The following is a 19,785-nucleotide window of genomic DNA, read 5'->3' on the forward strand; positions in this document are numbered from 1 at the left end:
ACAAAAACATATGCCCCCCGCAAAGACTTGTACAAGAATATTCATAGAATCTTTATTTATAATAGCCCTCAACTAGAAATAGTGCAAACACCCACCAACTGGTGAATAAACTCTGGTTGTGTCTATATAATGAAATAATTCTTGGCAATAAAGAACTTCTGACACATGCAACAACTTGGATGAATCTCAAAAGCATTAAGTGGAAGAAACCAGACAGAAAGCTCCAATTGCATTTATATGAAGTTCTAGAAAAAAGCAAAACTATAGTGATGGAAAGCGTATCAGTGGTTGCCAGGAACCAACAATAAAGGGAGGGAACTGACAGCAGAGAGGAAAGACAGAACTTTCTAGGGTGATGAAAATATACTATATCATAACTGTGATGGTGGATTCACAATTGTATACATTTGTCAAAACTTATCAAACTGTACACTTAAAATCTGTGAAGTTTATTGTACATAAATTTAATTCAAAGCTGATTTCAAAACCAAACAAAAATAGCATAAATTATGTTTACCTCTAAGGTAGTGACTAGAAGGGAGTCCAACAGAAACTCTGGGGTGCTGGTACTGACTGCTCTATTTCTTGATTTGTGTGGTGGATACTTGGGTGTTTACTTTGGAAAATGTCATTGAGCTATACAATTATGACTTGTGTACTTTCTGTATTTATGTTTTATTTCAATAAAAAGTTTACTAAAAAAATTAAAAGCAAATCCTTAACAGTTTGAGGTTCAAGGGACTCATACAAATAATGGCAATGACTCAAAATAGCAACCAAGAAAATAACGGAGAAGAAAAGGGGAAAGAATGCTGAGTTAACCACTAATTATAAGGGGATTCAAAAAGCAATCATTTGTCCAAAGCATATTTTCCTACGTGGGCACTTGACTAATAATCCAGCTAGATTTAAGATAGAGACATATATATGAAAATACATAGATAGGATTATAGATATAGGTATAATTATATCTATAATTATATAGAGTACACATATATGTGCACAGATACATATAATTATACACATATATGCATATAGATATTAAATATAGATATTGGATATATCTAATATCTATGTGTGCATGTATATGTGTGTATGTATACGGTCTGTCCATAAAGTACCCAGCAATGTAATATGAAACAGACATTTACCAAAGAAGATACAAGAAACACTGTACATAGGACAAAGATGTCTCAGTCCCCTTCAAAGCAGGGACCTTGGAACCTCACACAGTTCTCTCCCAGCATCTCTTCCACTGTTCAAAACACTCTGCAAAATTCTTTGTTGGAATCGCCATCATCTGCTCAACCATATTTTCCTGAATCTCATCAAAGGTCTGAAATCTCTTCCCTTTTTCAAAGGTGATTTTAGTTTTGGGAAAATCCAGAAGTCACAGGGCACCAAATCTGGGCTGTAGGAAGGCTGAGTCACATGGGTAATTTGCTGGTTCACCAAAAAACTGCATGAGACGTGATGCGTGGGCAGGAGCATTGTCATAATGAAGCCTCCAATGACCAGTTGCCCATAGTTACGGCCATTTTCATTGTATTGCATCTCTCACCCAAGGAAGAACACTGAGGTAATACTCCTTATTAAGTGGCCTGGAGGGGCATACTTGTGATGGACAATACCTTCTTCATCAAAAAACACAGTTAAGATGTCTTGATCTTGCTGCAACTTTGTCACATCTTCAGATGTGGAGGACCAGGCGACTTCCATTGGAAAGACTGGACCTTTGTTTCCAGATCATAGCCTTGGACCCATGATTCATCTCTAGTTACGACCTTCTTGAGGAAACCTGGTTCACTGGTATGGTTTGAATCATACCAGTTTGAATCAAGTCATTAACAACTGCAGCATAATGTTCCTTCTGCTCTGGTAACAGAAGCCACAAATGAATTTTGCCACTAGACATTTCATGCCAAGATCCTGCATCAAAGTCTTGGACGTAGTAGTTTTGGGAACCCCAGATCAGCTTCTAGTTCTCACACTGTCAGTCACCAATCTTTGTTGATTGCAGCCCATACAGGTTCAACATTCTCAGGTGTTCTGCTTGTTGCAGGCCTTCCAGAACATGGATCATTTTCAAGAGATTCACAACCATCTTTGAAGCATTTATGCCACACTTTTATTTGTGCTGCTCTTATTGCATCGTCCCTGAAAGCCTTCTAAATCATCGAAATAGTTTCCATGGAAGAATATTCAAGCTTAATGCAAAATCTGATGCAGATTCGTTGCTCTACTCACTGAGTCATTTTGAATGCAACAGCCACACAGTACACATGCTCACTCAACAGCATCTACCCCCCCCCCCGCCGACTAGTACAGTGAAGTCATCATTGTTTACACATGTGCATTCCAGTCCACTCTTCTTAGCCACTAGGTTACATCAATGTCCCACAAACCATTCTTGTTATATTAACAATGGCTGTTGGACTTTTTCTGGTCAGACCTCATATGCACACACATGCATGCACACACATAAAAATATAAATGGACATTCCCCAAACTTTACTCAACGTAACCTTTTCTTAAATTAGAATTCAGTTTTTGTTTTATTTCTAGAGATACACATAACATAAATAAACTCATTCCAAAATTTTATTTTCTACTTTGAAGAAAAAAATCTTACTAACCTCCTTCATAAATGATTTGCCTATGCGCACCACTTTTGCAAATAAAATGGGATCATGAGAAAGGTGAGGACCAAGGTAACAGAACATATTGAAGACATCTCTCCTCAAATCTTCAAAGCTCTCTGCTTGTTTTGGTGCTCTTTTATTTTGCAAAGCATTAACAGGTGAGCCTTTAGCACCTTTAGGAACGCCGACCCTATAAAAAGAAGCAAAATTTACAATACCCCATTTTAACTTAACACAATCATATTAAAAGTAAAACTTTTCTTGTTCGTACTTGCTTTCTATATTTCAATTGTGCCTAACTGTATTATACCAACTAATTTAACAAGTAGAAAAAGACAGAAAGAATATTCACTTGAAAAACATCAGAGCTCAGAAAATGTTTCAAATTAATGGCATAAGAAAAAGGAATCAGAGAAATGCAGATTCTAAGTAACATTTAACACACATCATATGAATTTGTTTTTAGTTAAGCTCAGCCAGTCTCAGGAAACTGGATATAGGAATGAGGAACAAAGAATGGACCTCAGAGACGCTGGGGATAAAACAAAAATATATGAATATTACGACACTGATTCAAGTCAATAAACATTTCTCAATCTGGGTTCCACTACCTAGACAGAGCAGGAAGTAGTTTGGTGGAAGGGAAGGTGAGCAGCATAATGAAAGAGGGTTTCACACTAAGAAGGAGAGTATACCCAGAGTTTTCACCTGCTAGCAGGTGTCCCACTATGGAGTCACAGGGGTCACTCTCTGAGAAGCCTTCATGGTCCACAACCCAGGTGGCACTGGAAGAAAGCAGCTAGCAGCTATGCATGAACCACAAGGCTGAGGCATCTGAGGCAGGCTCTGATCTGTGGTGCTGAAGCCAGAGCTGCTGCCAATACTTCTCTTAAGTATCCTGAAAGTAGGCTGAGCTAGAGGACTGGTCAACAGAATAACTAGGGATAATGAAAGAGATTTTCACTAGCAATTTCCAGAAGAGCAGCTTATTTTCTGGGAAAGGTAAGGCAAGAAGAGAAGCAAGGTCCTCACTCAGAGCTACTCAACCAGACACAGAAGAAAATTACACTCAGTAAAAGCCTTAGGAATGTTCTTCCCCCAAAAGAGAAGGGGAAAGTCAAAAACAGAAGAATGGAGTCTTCACTCTTAAAGGAACAAATCCAACCTAGAAGTCTAACCTCTAGTTTTCAGACTACCCTGCAGCACACATTCTCCAATACCTAGTCTAGACATCAGGAGAATTACCAATCACTGATTAGCACATATCAGACTGATATACTCTGAATAGTTCTTATCTTCTCATAAAACACACTAAAATATATGCATGGTTTGAGGAGACAAGATAAATATGCAGATTTTGTTGTAGTACTAAACTATTTCTACCTCAATGATTAGTAAAGCATATATTAACATACCTTCTGTAGAGAGGCTCAATAGTTATGTGAATGAGCTTGCAAATAGCAAGAGCTATTAGCTTATGTGAAGCAGCATAGTATGGAGGCATCTGATCCATAATGTTCTGTGCATGCTGCCAATCACCGATCTTTAATAAGGCTTCCAACAAACCAAGTTTTTGGTTGTCAGGTGGCTAAAAAAAACAATTACAGCAAAAATACTCAGAATATGAACACCAATAAATCTTAATATTTTTTCATTAATAAAAGAGAGCTAAACACACACAGCAATGCATGTCACCAACAGCTGTCATTCATGGGAAATGCAATGTTATAGTCCTCAAAGTATAATCAAGATTTTAGCTATTAAAAAAACCAACAGGATTTTCTTTTACATTTAACAGAGGCAGTGTGACAGTTTACAGGCTTAGGATTATATTGAGCTGTACTTAATGTTTTATTGGGCCACAGGGAACCAGAATTCATTCATCTTTGAGAATCCCTTTAGGACTTGAAAGACATTAATACACATAGCACAAATATAGTCAATACATTTGTGATTTACTTAGATACATTTTGAATTTTATATAAAAAATATGACAGCCTCTTTTGGGAAGGTAGCAATCAAATTAAAAGCAAAACCACCTCTGCAAATTAGTATTCTGAAAACCATGTTTCACCAAAATCAAAATTAAGAAATTATTCTTCTATAAGTTGATTATTACAAGTTAAACTGTATAATTATAAATCTAGAAAACAATGTTAATTTTATTAGAAAGAACTACACACCCTTTCTACTTTCTCATCTTCTTTTTCTTTGTCTTTCTCTCGCTCATCAATTTTTTCAGAAGACAATACAACCATCGTAAGTTTTCTAACAATTTGCTTAGCTTCCACAATTTCTCGTTTATGTTCATCCATAATGCAATTATCAGCTGGAAGAAGCTAAAAATGGTTCATTAAAATTTCATAAAATATATAATACTATTTGCATATATAAAAAGCAAATGCTGTTTACTATCGATTGATAAAACTGCACATAAGAAGTCTAGCCTATTCATGACCATGATTTTTCCCATCTAAATAAGTTTCTCTCCATTATGTTCTTAAAATCTGACACAGTTAAGTACCTAAATTTTGTATACCCTTTAAAACTTGGTATTAGTTTGAGTTTCATGTCCCCTGTCTATTAGAGGTCCTAAATTAATATAATACTACAATGATGTTTACCATTGAATTTATTAGTTTATCCAAGAAAACGTGTACATGTTCCATGAAAAATATTATAGATTTCCCCTTTAAAAGCCAAAGCCCAAATTAAGTAAAGTACTTCACATGGACCCAATTTGGGATAGCTAAATTATATACAGAGGTAAAATTGATTTCTTTAAATTAAAAATCTCAAGTAGAAAAATTATGAACTTGACACCTCACTTTTCATTTTCTAGATACCTATTTGACTTAACTCACAAACTAGTTTCTAGTTTATTACAAAAGAGAAAGTAATGTGTGTACTGTTGGCCCTCCATTATGAAAAAGGATCAAGTATGTCAAGTACAGCTATCATATATGAGAGGAAGATGGTTAATGTAGACATTTCATAAAATAACTCACACTAAGAAAAATACAGCCAAAGAACCATTACTTAGTAATTTCAGCTAGGCACTATAGTGAGTTATAAAACAAATGTTCCTGCCTCTAGAAATGCATACTCTATTTCAGTAGCTAATTCCAAAGCAAACAATCAGTAAACAATAAACAGAAATATAGCAAAATATTGAACTACATATTTTAGACTTCATCCCATTAGTCAAATAATGGGGAGGTGGAAGAAAAGTCACTACAAACTGGTGCAAGGAGGTAAGCAAGACTTTCTCCCATTATTTATGCTCCCCACTGGCAATCAAACCCATTTTTATTGCTTTACTTATCTGCCATAGGTCCTCATCTTTTACTTAGACTATTGTAATTGCCTCTAATATCTCCCATTATAATGGGTGAACTGTAAATTTCTTTATAGTTCTCTCAATTTCTAGTTTTGTGTATTTGAGAATATTTTTAGTTGTATATAAATTTACAACTATCACATCTTCCTAGTGAACACAACTTCATTATTATGACCAAAACAGACCACAAAGTCTATTTTGTCTAATAATCATAATTTCCCTACTATAGTTTTCCCACTCTTTTACTTTCAAACTTCTTTGTCTTTTAGAAGTCTCATGTAATCAATAAATTGGTTTTTAATCCTGTTTGGACATCTTTGTCACCTCAACAGGAACACTTAGTCTGCCTTCATTTGCTGTTAAATTCAAACATACCATTAATAAATCAATCATCATTTTTGTATTGTCCATTTGTCCTGCCAGTCTGCACTATAATCTCATACCTATGTCTTCAAATTCTCCTTTTTTCCTGACCAAATTTCCATGTTTTCAGTTCATTCCTCTCCTTTAAATCTTGAATGGCTCTCTATTTCCAACAAGAAAAAAACCCAAACCCCTTACTATGGCACTTAAGGTCCTTCACAGTTTAGACCCAACCTACTTTTCATCTTCATCACCCCTACATACCACCCTAGGCTCCAACTACTCTGAGCTTCCTGGTAACAATGAAGCCCTTTCAAACCTCCTGCCTTTATATCCAGTTAATGCTACCTATGAAGCTTCCCACCTTTCAAGCATAGCCATTGCCTACTGATCATCAAACTCCCAGTTCAACATCACTAGTTTGAATGCCCCCAGAAAGAAAGGATCACTGTCTAGTCTGAGGACCCCCCACACATACACAGCACTATGTGAATACCTCCAATATAGTTCCTATTACACAATGCTAAATGTTTTCTCTCCTAGTAGACTATGACTGCTTCCAATGTAGAGATCAAGTTTTATTCACCTCTGTAACCACAATATATGATGATAGGCAAGGAAGTTAAAAGTGATCTCAAAGCCAGTGAAGATGATGTCAGCTTTGAACAGGTTTGTTTTAACTTAATAGTTATCCTAATGCGCAACATCATAAAACAGAAAGTTCTATACTACAAACCTAGTTTTGCAAACTAAGAGGATAATCTGTTGCTACCTTAAAGATCATCAATCACAATAACATACATACTCTTCTATATCTGGATCCAGCAATAAAAGTACAATACTAGTCATTTATTACCCAGTAAAAACACAAGAAAAGCCACTTTTAAAAAATATGCGAAGACTTCCCCATTCATCCTGAATGCCAAAAATTAACATTGTGGAGAGAAGGAAAGAAGTATCTAGGTAATCCCGTATTTTCTATAATTTGCACATAATAGAAAAGTCTAAAACCACATTGGTTAGAACTTGGCCCCCACCCCCCAAGATCTGACTTGATAATAATTAAGAACTTTAACTTCACATCCAACCTTGAACTCTGTAAGGGTGACAAAAGGTATTTGATTTCCATAATTTGTAAAAGAATTAAAGGCATTCACTTTATAAACACAAAGTAATAATGCATCTGGGCTTCAAAATTAAGACTTGAGATTCTATGACCAACCCTGAAGTACTAGATAGCTGCCTACTCCTCTTCCCCACCCCTGGAACAAACAACCAAAGACTCTTAGCAGCCCACTTGACTTACATGTACATAGAGATCATCTAAATCAATAAGATTTACTTGTAGAAGCACTGCTGCAACTCTGTATAAAGATGAAGGAGTCTCTCCATTTGGTTCCTTGAAAAACAAAAGTTTCTATTTAGTGCATAAAGTACAACTAAAATCATATTCTTTATCTACCAATATTTAAGAAAAAATTAGATCAAATAACTCTTGCTCAACAATAGTCACTGCTGTTCCTGAGCATACATAACATCTGAATTCAGGACAAAGATAATTATGTCAATATCCCTTTTCATACTGAAACATCTGATGATGATCACAAAGAAAGGAGTTTTGAAAATGGACACATTTTACAATGCATGCTAATATTTGAATAAATCTAAAACGTAAACAGAATAGGGTGATTTTATATTGCATAATATTTAGTTTGAATTTCTTTATATGTGTGTTTTCTTAACTTGCTTTTTTCAAATAGTTCTAGGTGGAAATACAGACAAGACTGACAAACTTGCAAATGCAGAACCATTTGTGTCTGCTTTATACATACTCCCTATTCTTTTATTTCTTGGGTTTTGTACTAAGAATGTGTGTTTGTCAGCTGATTTCCCCTTCAAAATAGGTGTCTACATATATTACACATGGATAAATCAATGGGGGGGGGAGGGAGAGAGAGAGAGAGAGAATGAATCACCAATTCCAGGCCAGTCCATTGGACCCTACAAGGAAACAGAAGGATCTTTGAATGCTATCAAAAAGAATTTTTCCTTAATTTTTACACTACTTGGGGTCAGATGAAAAGAAGAATGAAGAGCAACTGGCAATTACTAAATGACCGAATGCAAATAAAAAGCAAACAGTGGCTATACATTATATTTTGCTTCTACTCAACACTGAAAATGAGATCTAAGTAAGGTTCCCCCTACAATTGTTGAGAGGTATTCTGCACATAACACGTGAAGCTAATCAAACTAATACATATCATATAAAGAAGGCACAGTTTCACTGTAAGTTTTAGGGTAGGTAAGTTTTCAACTTAACAGTTTCATTTTAAATGTTTATAAAGGGTTATCTGTAGTAACACATTACCCATAAAAACAAAAGAAAACCAGGGTTTCAGGGCAAACCCACAAAAGCTAACTAACTACCTTACTTGAATCCACCAGGAATACTTTCAATATTTCTCCATCTGTTTAAATGAGTCACCACCAGAAGCCCAAACTACCAGGCCAAACGTAAACTCCCACACTCTGATCCTCATATTGCTCCACAGAATCCCTGTTCTGTACTACCTCACCTTTCTGCATTCTTGAAAAATTTTCCACAGAATCCTCTGGAATTTATGATCCATTCGCAGCAAAACCCCCTACCTCTCCTCTAACTGTTCCCTCAACCTTCATGCTCAGAGGTGGCTTAGCACTCCCCAGAAATACCACACCCACTGCAACCCAGTCAAGTGATGCTGTTTTCCCCAGACCCCTGATACTACTAGGCCCAGAGGTGGGGTAAGAGTCTACTTTTTAAAGCTGTTTTCATATTATTTCCCTCCACCCTCTCTCTAAAGCTCACCCAGCTCTTAATTTCCTATCACTTACTATCCCTCACAATTGTGATGTTTTCATTCCATTGTGGTCAAAGAATTTATTTTGTATAATTTCAATGTTCCAAATTCATTGAGATTTGTTTTGTGGTCTCTAACAGGGTCTAACCTAGATAATGTTCCATGTGCACTTGAGAAGAATTTGTAACCTATTATTGTTGAATGGAGTGTTCTCTCTCTATATGTCTGTTTAAAGTCCAGTTGGTTTATAATGTTGTTTAAGTGCTCTATTTGCTTATTGATCTTCTGTCTCGCTGTTCTATTAATGAGAGTGGGGTATGGAAATGCCCAACAATTATTTAGTAAAACCAATTTCTCCCTTCAACTCTGTTAATGTTCTGAGGCTCTGTTTGGTGCATATGTGCTTATAAATACTGTACCTTCTTGGTAGGTTGCCACTTTTATCAGTATATAATATAGTTTGTTGTCTGTTGTTAGAAAAATATCTTACAGTCTATTTTGTCTGATATTAGAATAGCCCCACTTCTCTCCTGGATACTATTTGCATGAGGTATGTATTTCCATACTTTTACTTTGAACATATTTGTATTGTTGGATCTAAAGTGCGTCTCTTAAAGATAGCATATAGTTGAATCTTGCTTTTCTTATACATTCTGCTGAACTGTGTGCCTTTTAATTAAAGTTTAATTCATTTACACTTAAATTTACTGACAAGGAGGGACTTCTGCCATTTTGCTAAGCCTATGTATCTTATGTTTTCTTCCTCATTTCCTCTATTACTTACTGCCTTCATTTGTGTTTGACTTTTTTAGTAGTTTACCATTTTGATTTCCTTCTCCTTGCCTTGTGTTTATTTCCTAGCTATTTTCTTAGTGGTTGCCATAGGTACTATTACAATCAACACTTTAAACTTATAATAACCTAGTTTTAATAAATATTGACTTAATCTCAATAGTATAAAAAATTCTGTACCTATACATCTTTATCCCTCCCTCTTTTATAATGTTACACATTGTGTGCCAATTCAGATTTATAATTATTGTTTTATTCATTTCTCTTTTAAGCCATATAGGAAAAAAGGAGCTACAATCCAAAAATAGTAATAATAATAACCATAGTGGCTTTTATGTTTACCTATAGGTACCTTAACTAGTGTTTATTTCTTTATACAGCTTCAAGTTATTTTATAGTGTCCTTTCATTTCAGCCTGAAGGGCTCTGTTTAGCATTTCTTGGAGGGCAGCTCTACTAGTGATGAACTCCCCCAGCTCCTGTTTTAACTTGGAATATCATCATCTCTTATTTGTGAAGGACAGTCTGTCTTGCTGGATTCAGAGTTATTGGTTAACAGTTGTATTCTTTTAGCACCTTATACATGACATCACAGTGCCTTCCCAAGAGAAATCAGCTGTAAATCTTTTTGAGGATCTTTTGTACATAACAGGTCACATCTGTTTTATTGCTTTCAAGATTCTCTTTGTCTCTGGCTTTCAACAATTTGACTGTACTGTGTCTCAGTGTGAAATCTCTTTTGAGTTTTTCCTGCTTGGTGTTTGTGGAGTTTCTTTGATGTGAAGCTTCATATTTTTTCAGAAATTTTCAACCATTATTTTTTCAAATATGCTTTCTGTCCTTTCATCTTTCTCCCCTGCCTCTAGGACTCCATAATGTACATACTGGTACACTTGATGGTGTCCTGTAGGTCTCATAGACTCTGTTCATTTTTCTTTGTTTTTGCCCTCTTTCTGCTCCTGAGAATGGATAGCCTCAATTGACTATCAAGTTGGCTGATTGTTTCTTCAGCCTTCTCAAATTTGCTCTTGCACCCCTCTAGTAAATATTTCACTGTAGTTACTGTACTTTTTTTTAATTCCAGAATTTGTTTGGTTCCTTTTTTATAATTATTTCTTTATTGATATTCTATCTTATAAGATCATACTTTTCTGGTTTCCTTTAGTTCTCCCCATGGTTTCCTAGAGATCACAAGCATATTTAGGATGGTTGACTTAAATTATTGATCTAGTAAGTCCATTGCTTGGGTTTCTTCAAGGACAGTTTCTATTATTTTTTTCTTGCGAATAAGCCATATTTTGTTTGTTTACACACCTCATTATTTCTTGTTGAAAACTGGACATTTGAGTATTATGTAGCAACTTAGAAAATCAGATTCTGCACCTGCTCTGGGGTTTATTGATGCTGCTTACTGGGGGTTATTGTTTGCTTGAACAGTGACTTTCCTAAACTCATTTTCTAAAGTCTATATTATTGTCATGTGTGGCCACTGAATCTGCATTCTGTTAACTTAGTAGTCAGCTAGTGTTTTAAATTTTTTAAAGGCCAGAAGCCCCCACCCAGCCAAAAAAAGAAAATAAATAACCTCCCACTCTTTGCAAATTGGCGGTGTATTAGGGCACTCCTCAACACTTGGCAAGGTCATTTATAACTCTGCCTTAGTCTTCACTTCCTGTTTTTACAGAGCCTGAAGGCCAGTCAGAGGAAAACAGCTCAGGGTCTTCTCAGCCCTTTTCTGAGCATGCTTAGAGTTCTAGGCATGTACATGGCCTTTTTCCCCTATTACCTGGTATATTCATCTGCTTTTTAAAAGCCATTATTCCCCTCCTCCACCCCCTGCCACAAAGCTTCTTATTCAACTTCTTCCTTCCCAAGTTTTCAAGTCCCCCTATCACTTGTCCAACTGTTGTTTCTTGCTCCAGGCTGCTAAAGCCAATAGTTGTTAAAGCCAAAATCCTTTGGGCAAAAGCCACCCCAGCTCTGGGGATGTTCCCAGTCAGGCAAAACAAAAGACAGGCCCTCCCAGATAGGTCAAAACCCACAGTTCTCTGAAAACAATTATTTGCATCCTCTGGCATTAGCGATCCTCACTAGGAGTATGGGCTTCTATCTTCATGGCCAACCATGTATCTGAGTGTGATAGATAGTACACAGGCAATTTAAAATGTGACATTGCTCTTATCCCATAGCAGTAGCTTTCTTCACCAAGGTTTTCCTTGGTTGCTTTAAGTTTTTTTTATTAAATTCCAGAGTCCTGTAAAAGTTGATTGACAGTTTTTGCCAGCTCCTTGGTTACTTTTATGGAGGGACAGACCTCCAGAGTTCTCTACTCTGCCATTTTCATGGTGTCTTATTGTTGCCATCTGTGGACCCCAGCATCACTGCCCTTCATTTAGCACTGCCCCTCTGATTCACTGTAGCTCTCCCCAACTCTATTCCTCTCCTAATTTTAGGAGATTTTCATATACATGTAAATGATAGTTCCATCTTGCTGGCCTCTTTGCTCCTTGACCACCTCTTCCCCAAATCTTCTCCCTTACCTATCTCAGCCATTCCCTCGATATCTTAAACTTAGTATTACCAATACCTACAACCCCTACAAAATGCCAATTTCACATACCTACCCTCAAGTAGGTCCTTAATGCTGATGGCCAATCATACTCTATCTCCATTGTCCATTCACTCTCTCACTGTCTTACACAACCATTTCCTATCATCTCTCCTAATCTCCAAAACCTCCTGTCATTCTCTCTGCTGATGACCTTGCTTTCTATTTCAATGAGAAACTACTGCAATCAACAGGACTTTTATAAACTATCACCATCATATCTACCCACCTACCAACAACTATACCAACATTTGCTGCCTTTCCACCTGCTATTATAGATAAATTCTCTGTGCTCCTATTTAAAGTCAGTCCATCCCCTATGCCATTAACTCCATTCTATTTCATACTCAAGAACACTACTCCAGTAATTCTTTCCTCTCTCCTACATCATCAGCTTTCCTCTTTTTTACTCAATCATTCCAATTAGCATAGAAATGAGTTTCTCTTTCCCATCTTAAAATCTCTCCAGCTCATTTGCCGTCCCACCCCATTTGTCTGTGTCTCTGCAGCAACTCCTTTATAGAGTTGACTAATCTCACTGTCTCCAATTTCACTCTCCCCATTCCCTCTTAACACTACTCCAGCTCTACCAAAATAGCTAGCTTTGACCTTACTGCTGATAAATCCAATTATTAATTTTTAGTCCTCATCTTAAATGACCTATCAGAGGAATTTAACAGAGTTGATCGTTCCTTCTTCCATTTAGCTTCCAAAATTCCATATTCTCTTTGTTTTCCTCTTACCTCATATGTCCCTCCCATCCTCCCAGGCCCCTTTTTTTTTAAAGATTTTATTTATTTATTTTTAGGGAGGGAAGGGAGGGCGGGAGAGAGAGAGACAGACAGAGAGACAGAGACATCAATGTGCGGTTGCTGGGGGTTATGGCCTGCAACCCAGGAATGTACCCTGGCTGGGAATCGAACCTGGGACACTTTGGTCCCCAGCCCGCGCTCAATCCACTGAGCTACGCCAGCCAGGGCCCCCAGGCCCTTTAATATTGAAATGCCACAAGAATGAGCCCTTGGATCTCATCTCTTATCTCTCTATGGCCAACCCCTGATGATTTCATCCAGTATTACAACTTTAAATATCATCTCCACACTTTTGACACCTACGTTTCTATTCTAGCCCAGTCCTTTCTCTGGAACACCAGATCCATACGTCCAGTAATGTACTGAACATCTCCACTGGGATATCTAACAGACATCTCAAACTTAACAGGTCCAAAACTTAACCCTACTGACAATACTCTACATCCATTTCACCTGAAATCTTCCCTATCTCAGATGATGATAACACCATCTTTGTAGCTGCTCAATCCAAAACCAAAAAGTCTTTAACTCTATTCTCTCATATTCTGTTATCTAATCTACCTAAATACTATTGGCTCTGCCTTCAAAATATATTCAGAATCTCATCAACTTCCACTGCTACCTTAACCATATCGATCCTTTAAACCTCAGTCAAAATACAAATGCACACTATCTCTTTTTGTCTCTCATCTCTCACACACACACCACTCATGTCATTACTAGAGATGGCTACTAAAGAAACTCCTCAGTTTAAGAGCTAGTAATTAATAGAGAAAAATTAAAGCACTTGTCCTGTCTTTCCAGTAGGAATGTATTTCAGGGTAACCAAACAACCAAGTTGATAAGGGACAATTCTTCTTCATAAAAAGAATGACACCTAAAAAATGTAGAAGGCATCATAAAATTAGTAAATTTCAAGAATTTGAAACCTTAAATAGTTGACTCAGGAAAGGATCATCCATGCATTCTAAACCACTTAATGCAAGACTGATGGAAAAAAAATGGGTGTTCACATGGTGACTAAGTATCAACCTGCAGATAACCTGCTATTGACAAGGGAGGAAGTATCATTGTATAATGGAGTAAAAGGGCTGTCATCAACTTACTGGAACATTAAAAGTCAGACACAATATAAAACATAATGCACAACACACTTAGTATTTTTGCTTTTAAATATTTTACCCGAACATAGTCAAATCAAGCCTTTAGGCCCAACTCCAAGCACATAAGGAAGACAGGAAACGAAGAACAAATTAAACCAACCATGAAAAAGCAATTAGATAAATTCAAAAGGTAGAGTGTGCTATGGGGATTGAAGAAGTTGATGTCATTAAACAAAAGGGAGATGCTATTCTAAATTAAATCATTCTAACAATCAAATATAATGTGTCGTGTTTGATCAGATCATTTGACCAAACCAGTTGTAAAATGCATTTTGGGGGGGTGGGGGAGGCAATTTGGGAAATATGAATATGGTCTGTGTTTATTATATGATAGCAATCTAGTTAGGTATGAAATTGGTATCATGGTTAAATAGAAAAATGTCCTTACTTTTAAAAAATACAAACTAACATATCGAGGAATAAATGTTCATGATACCTGTAATATAAATTAATATTTCCAAAAAAGTATATCACCATGTTAATAAACTTACTTCTAGGTGACAGGGTTATGGGTATATGTTATATTATACACTCTTTCCTATATGTTTGAAAATGTTCATAATAAAGTGAAAAAGTAAAAAGAAACAAAATGAAAAAAAACTAAGTCACATCATATCACTCTCCTACTCAGAATCCTCCACAGGATTCAGCAAGCATCAAAGCCAAAAACTTCACACTAGCTCTGTGTAATCCAGTCTCTCGTCTTTGAACTCCTCTCCTATCGCTCTCCCATTCAATCCCTCTGATCCAGCCACACTGGTCTCCTTGCTGCTCTTCAACACATCAGCATGCTTACACCTTAAGGCTTTGCTTTGCTTTAGCTCTTCTCTTTGCCTGAAGATTCTTCTCCAGATATCTATAGTTTACATCCTCACTTCCTTCATTTGTTTGTTTAAATCTCATCTTTTCAATGAGGTCAACTCTTACTATTCTATTTAAAATTACAACCTGCCACTCCAGCACTCCCAATCTTCCTTATCCTACTCTGTATTATTTTTTTGCTCCATCTCACTGATCTACTTCTAACATACCATATAATTTACTTAGAATGTTAGTTTAGCTTCATAAAGGCAAGATTTTCTATTTGTTTACAGATGTAGCCCCAGCACCTAGAACATTACCTAGCATGTAAAAGGTGCTCAATCAATATTTCTTAAATGAATCAATTTGGTTTATAACATCACCTAATCATGCTACCACTTTTACTACTACTATTGTATTTTGACTCCACAAATCAAGGAGCTGTGATGGTGAGAGTCATCATCTCCTTCCTCTTTCCTATGGCAAGACACCTCCAACCAAGCATGTCTTTTGATACACTTTCTAGTACTCCATTCTGCCCTGTCCTTTGTGCTGCCCCTCATACTGTCCCTAAATCTTCTATCACAGCAATCCCTGTTAGGGGAGTCAAGCAGATATGCCTGTCCAATTTTCCAAAATGATCATACACTCTAAAACTGCTTACATCCCTTACTACCCTTCCAAGTCAAAGCATCCAGGATAGCTAATCACAGGTTGAAACTAGAATAAAATCACTCTCACTGACTTCATGGCAGAAATAATGAGCTTTGCCTAGAAGTCCTAGCATTAAGGTGGGGAGGGGGAACAGTGGCCTGTCAACCCAAGTAAGTCCCAACTGGTAAAAATGTAGGTTGCAAGCAGGAGTGAACATTATCAAACAGTGATGGAAAGAGGGGAGGGTGGAATAAAGCAAGGAACTAACATACAGGGTGACCATACATGCCTAGGAGCCAATTACCAGGGTTACGTTCTCTAAGCAGTTCCTGATTTTGGTGGCTTTCCTTACTTTACCGCCCAGACAACAAATTACCTAAAATTCTCTGACATTTCCTCCCCTGGCCTTAGTGGTCCTTAAGACTGCCGATTCTCACAACCAGATACCTCAGGTAATAGAAACAAGGCAATGGTGTTACAAAAAGCAATATGAGGGTTACTCTTTCCAACACTAGGTTATTTCTAAATCAAATGTTTCTTGGTTGGGTACTTCTTATACAGGGTCTGGTACAAATAACACCCCTTTTTATTACAAAAGCATAAACATGTAATTCTGTAACACAACAATATCACACTCAAGAACACCATATGACATTTTAAGTGAAATGTTCAAATGGAAACTACAAATTATTACACTTATATTATTACCCTACCTACCACACTCAAGCTGGCCTTACTTTTGCTGGACCTTGTATTGCAAAATGGCCCAATATCTATTTAAAAAACAATTATTCCAACACTGTCAACTCCCAGGGAAATTTAATTCAGCTCAAAAAGTGTTACTATTATGAGGAATATATTCATATAAAAATTTTAATTCTAAAACTCATATTCAACTAACAATACTTGATGTTATACAGTAGGTCATCATTACTCAGGTGTGCTATGCAAACCTACAGCCTCCAAAGCCCTAACCTATATTCCAATTAATCATGCCTAAGTCAAATTTCAATTATCCTGTCACTTTAGCAGTTGGCTTCATGTTCTCAAAGCCAAAACTATCATGGTCTCTTAATGTGTGATGAAATACTTGAACTTCTCCTTCCCTGTACTAAGAGTGGACTCCCTGGTTTCTGATAGGAACTGGAATAGCTGCCATCACTAACTTTTGAACAAAGGTGAAATACTCTTGCCTCAAAACCCTACCATGTGTCTTGTTTGATATCAAAAAGCTATATGCTTTCAAGCTATGATCTGATTTCCATTCTAGAGCATCCCAGATTGTGAAAAATAAAAGATAACCAGAGGCAGTAGGTGGTATATCATTTGAGAATCCTAAAAGAAATCATCTTAATATCTATCCTGAACTTGAGTTCCAGAGGACAGAAATAGACATGCTTTATCAGAGAATTCACAGTACCTGACAAAACAACAGCATATCTTAAACACTCAATAAATGAGTATTTCTTGATTAGTTGAGTAACCCAAGCAAGCAGACAAATCATGAAAGCTATACCAAAAGGCAAATGGAGGCCTTATTACATTAAAATCTTCCATGCTATCAAGAGACAGACCACTTATTTACAACTAGTGAGCACCTACTATAGACTAAGTAGTAACTTAATCCAGAGAAATTAGTAAAACATAGACCCTGCCCTAAATGACTCACAATCTGGCAAAGGAGATAGACATAGTTTATTCTAATATAACCTGAGAAGTGTTAGTCTGTGTCAAGTTTTACGAAAATATAGATCAAGAAGTGACTAATTCTGCATGGGTAAAGTATCAGTCAAGACTTTATAGAGCAAGTAGCACTTGATTTTACGGAATAAATAGAAGTTCATAAGATTAAGGAAAGACAGGTGAGAGAGTTATATAAGAATAGTTTTCTAGTTATAAGGAACTGCATGTAAAAAAAAGTCTATCCAGAAGATATCCAGCCATGTAATATAAAAATAGAGACATTTACTGAAGAAGATACAAGATACAAGGAACACTATACACAGGACAATGACACCTCAGTCCCCTTCAAGTAGGTACCTGGGGACCTCATACAGTTCTTCCAGTCTCCATCAGCTGCCCTGTCATATTTTCCTGAATCTCATTGATGGTCTGAAATCTTTTCCCTTTCAAAGGTGATTTTACTTTTGGAAAAAGCCAGACAGGGCACCAAATCTGGGCTATAGGGAGGCTGAGTCACCCAGGTGATTTGATGTTTCACAAAAAACTGCATAAGATGTGATGCATGAGCAAGCACATTGTCATGATAAAGCTGCCAATCACCAGATGCCCACCACTGTGGCCTTCTGAATCATCCAAATAGTTTCCTCAGAGCAATGTTCACGCTTAATATAAAATTTGATGCAGATTTGTTGCTCTACTCAGTCAGTTTGAATGCCACAGCCACATAATACACATGCTCACTCTACAGGATGGCTACTGCCCACTGACTCATATAGTGAAGTCATCACTGCTCATGCATGCTCATTCCAGTCCACTTTCCTTGGCTGCCAGTTACATCAATGGTCATGCAACTGTTCTCATTATATTAACAATGTCTGGATTTTTTCTGGAGAGACCTTGTATACATACCAATGCCTGTACCTAAGTTCAGAAAATAGCTAGTAATTTCATATGACCAGAATATCAGATTTGAGGGCAAAGAACACTAAAGTTGAGACTGGAAAGAAAGAATAGGGCTACACTGTGAATAGCCTTTTCTGACATGTTTAGTAGTTTGAATTTCATCCTGTAAGGAAAGGTTTTTGAGCAGTCAATTAGATCTCTTTTAAAATGTAATAGCATAAATAACATGAAAGATGAGTTTAAAGAGAAATAATCAGAGGCAAAGATTTACTATGTAACTACTCTAGTGGCTTGAGTGAAAATTATTCAGTGTTCATTGTCTACACAATAAAATTCTAACTCAACAGAGTATTCAAGGCACTTGACAATAAAAAGTGCACCTACCTTTCCAATTTCACTTCCTGTTCCTTCTTTACCCCACATCTTACAAAACAGCCACATCTGACTATACACCATTTCTTCAATCTCTTATGTACATTCATACCATCACATCACCACTCACACTATTTGTTACTTCTACACAGACAACTCTCAATAAACAAGCACTCATCCTTCTTCAAGGTCCAGGTTTTTTAAAGTTTATATCTATAAAGTCTTCCCTGATTCCAACTCTCCCAAGGCAAAAAATTTATTATGCTTTCCTCTAGGCTTTCACATCACATCATTCATCTTACAAATATAGTACTTATTACAGCTTATCGTTAGCTATCCATTTATCTATCTCCTCTGCTAGAATGGTTGAGCTGAAAACAATCATTTAAAAATAAAATTATACATATAAAATCATGAAATTAACCTATAGATATAGATACACGCATACACACACACACACACACACACACACACACATTTTTTTTTTACCTGGTAAAACTTGAATTTGAACCCAAGAATATGACACAGTGTTTGCGGTTCACACATACTCATGTAAGATTCTAATAAAGATATAAAGAAGTCATCGTGTTCCGGCCTGCATTCAAACACTTCTAAAATGACATCCAAAACTCTATTGGGATCCAGATTAAAGCATCCTGTAACAGATGAGATATACAAAATTCAAAATGATTATACATCATTTCTAGTAAAGCCATTAACTTTCAGGGACAACTTATATAATAAATAAGATAAAAATATTTTTAAAAACAACTTCTTTTACAAGTTTGCTTCCCCTGCCCCAGAGGGAAA

At 36.5% G+C, this 19,785-nt stretch overlaps 1 protein-coding gene across 9 annotated transcripts in view; it reads right to left on the reverse strand.

The window, feature by feature from the left end:
• The window catches only part of THOC2 (THO complex 2), a 115,697-nt gene that overhangs the window by 47,119 nt on the left and 48,793 nt on the right, over positions 1-19,785 (reverse strand). For all 9 annotated transcript variants that reach the window (XM_036016513.1, XM_036016510.1, XM_036016515.1 and 6 more), the window contains exons 8-12: positions 19,465-19,631; positions 7,652-7,744; positions 4,826-4,981; positions 4,058-4,230; positions 2,637-2,832 (exon numbers count right to left, since the gene is read on the reverse strand). In XM_036016513.1, the coding sequence (XP_035872406.1) occupies positions 2,637-2,832; positions 4,058-4,230; positions 4,826-4,981; positions 7,652-7,744; positions 19,465-19,631 (785 nt within the window). The remainder of the gene's footprint in view (positions 1-2,636; positions 2,833-4,057; positions 4,231-4,825; positions 4,982-7,651; positions 7,745-19,464; positions 19,632-19,785) is intronic.

The sequence above is a fragment of the Phyllostomus discolor genome, chromosome X (genome assembly GCF_004126475.2).
Source record: "Phyllostomus discolor isolate MPI-MPIP mPhyDis1 chromosome X, mPhyDis1.pri.v3, whole genome shotgun sequence".
NCBI lineage: Eukaryota > Metazoa > Chordata > Mammalia > Chiroptera > Phyllostomidae > Phyllostomus > Phyllostomus discolor.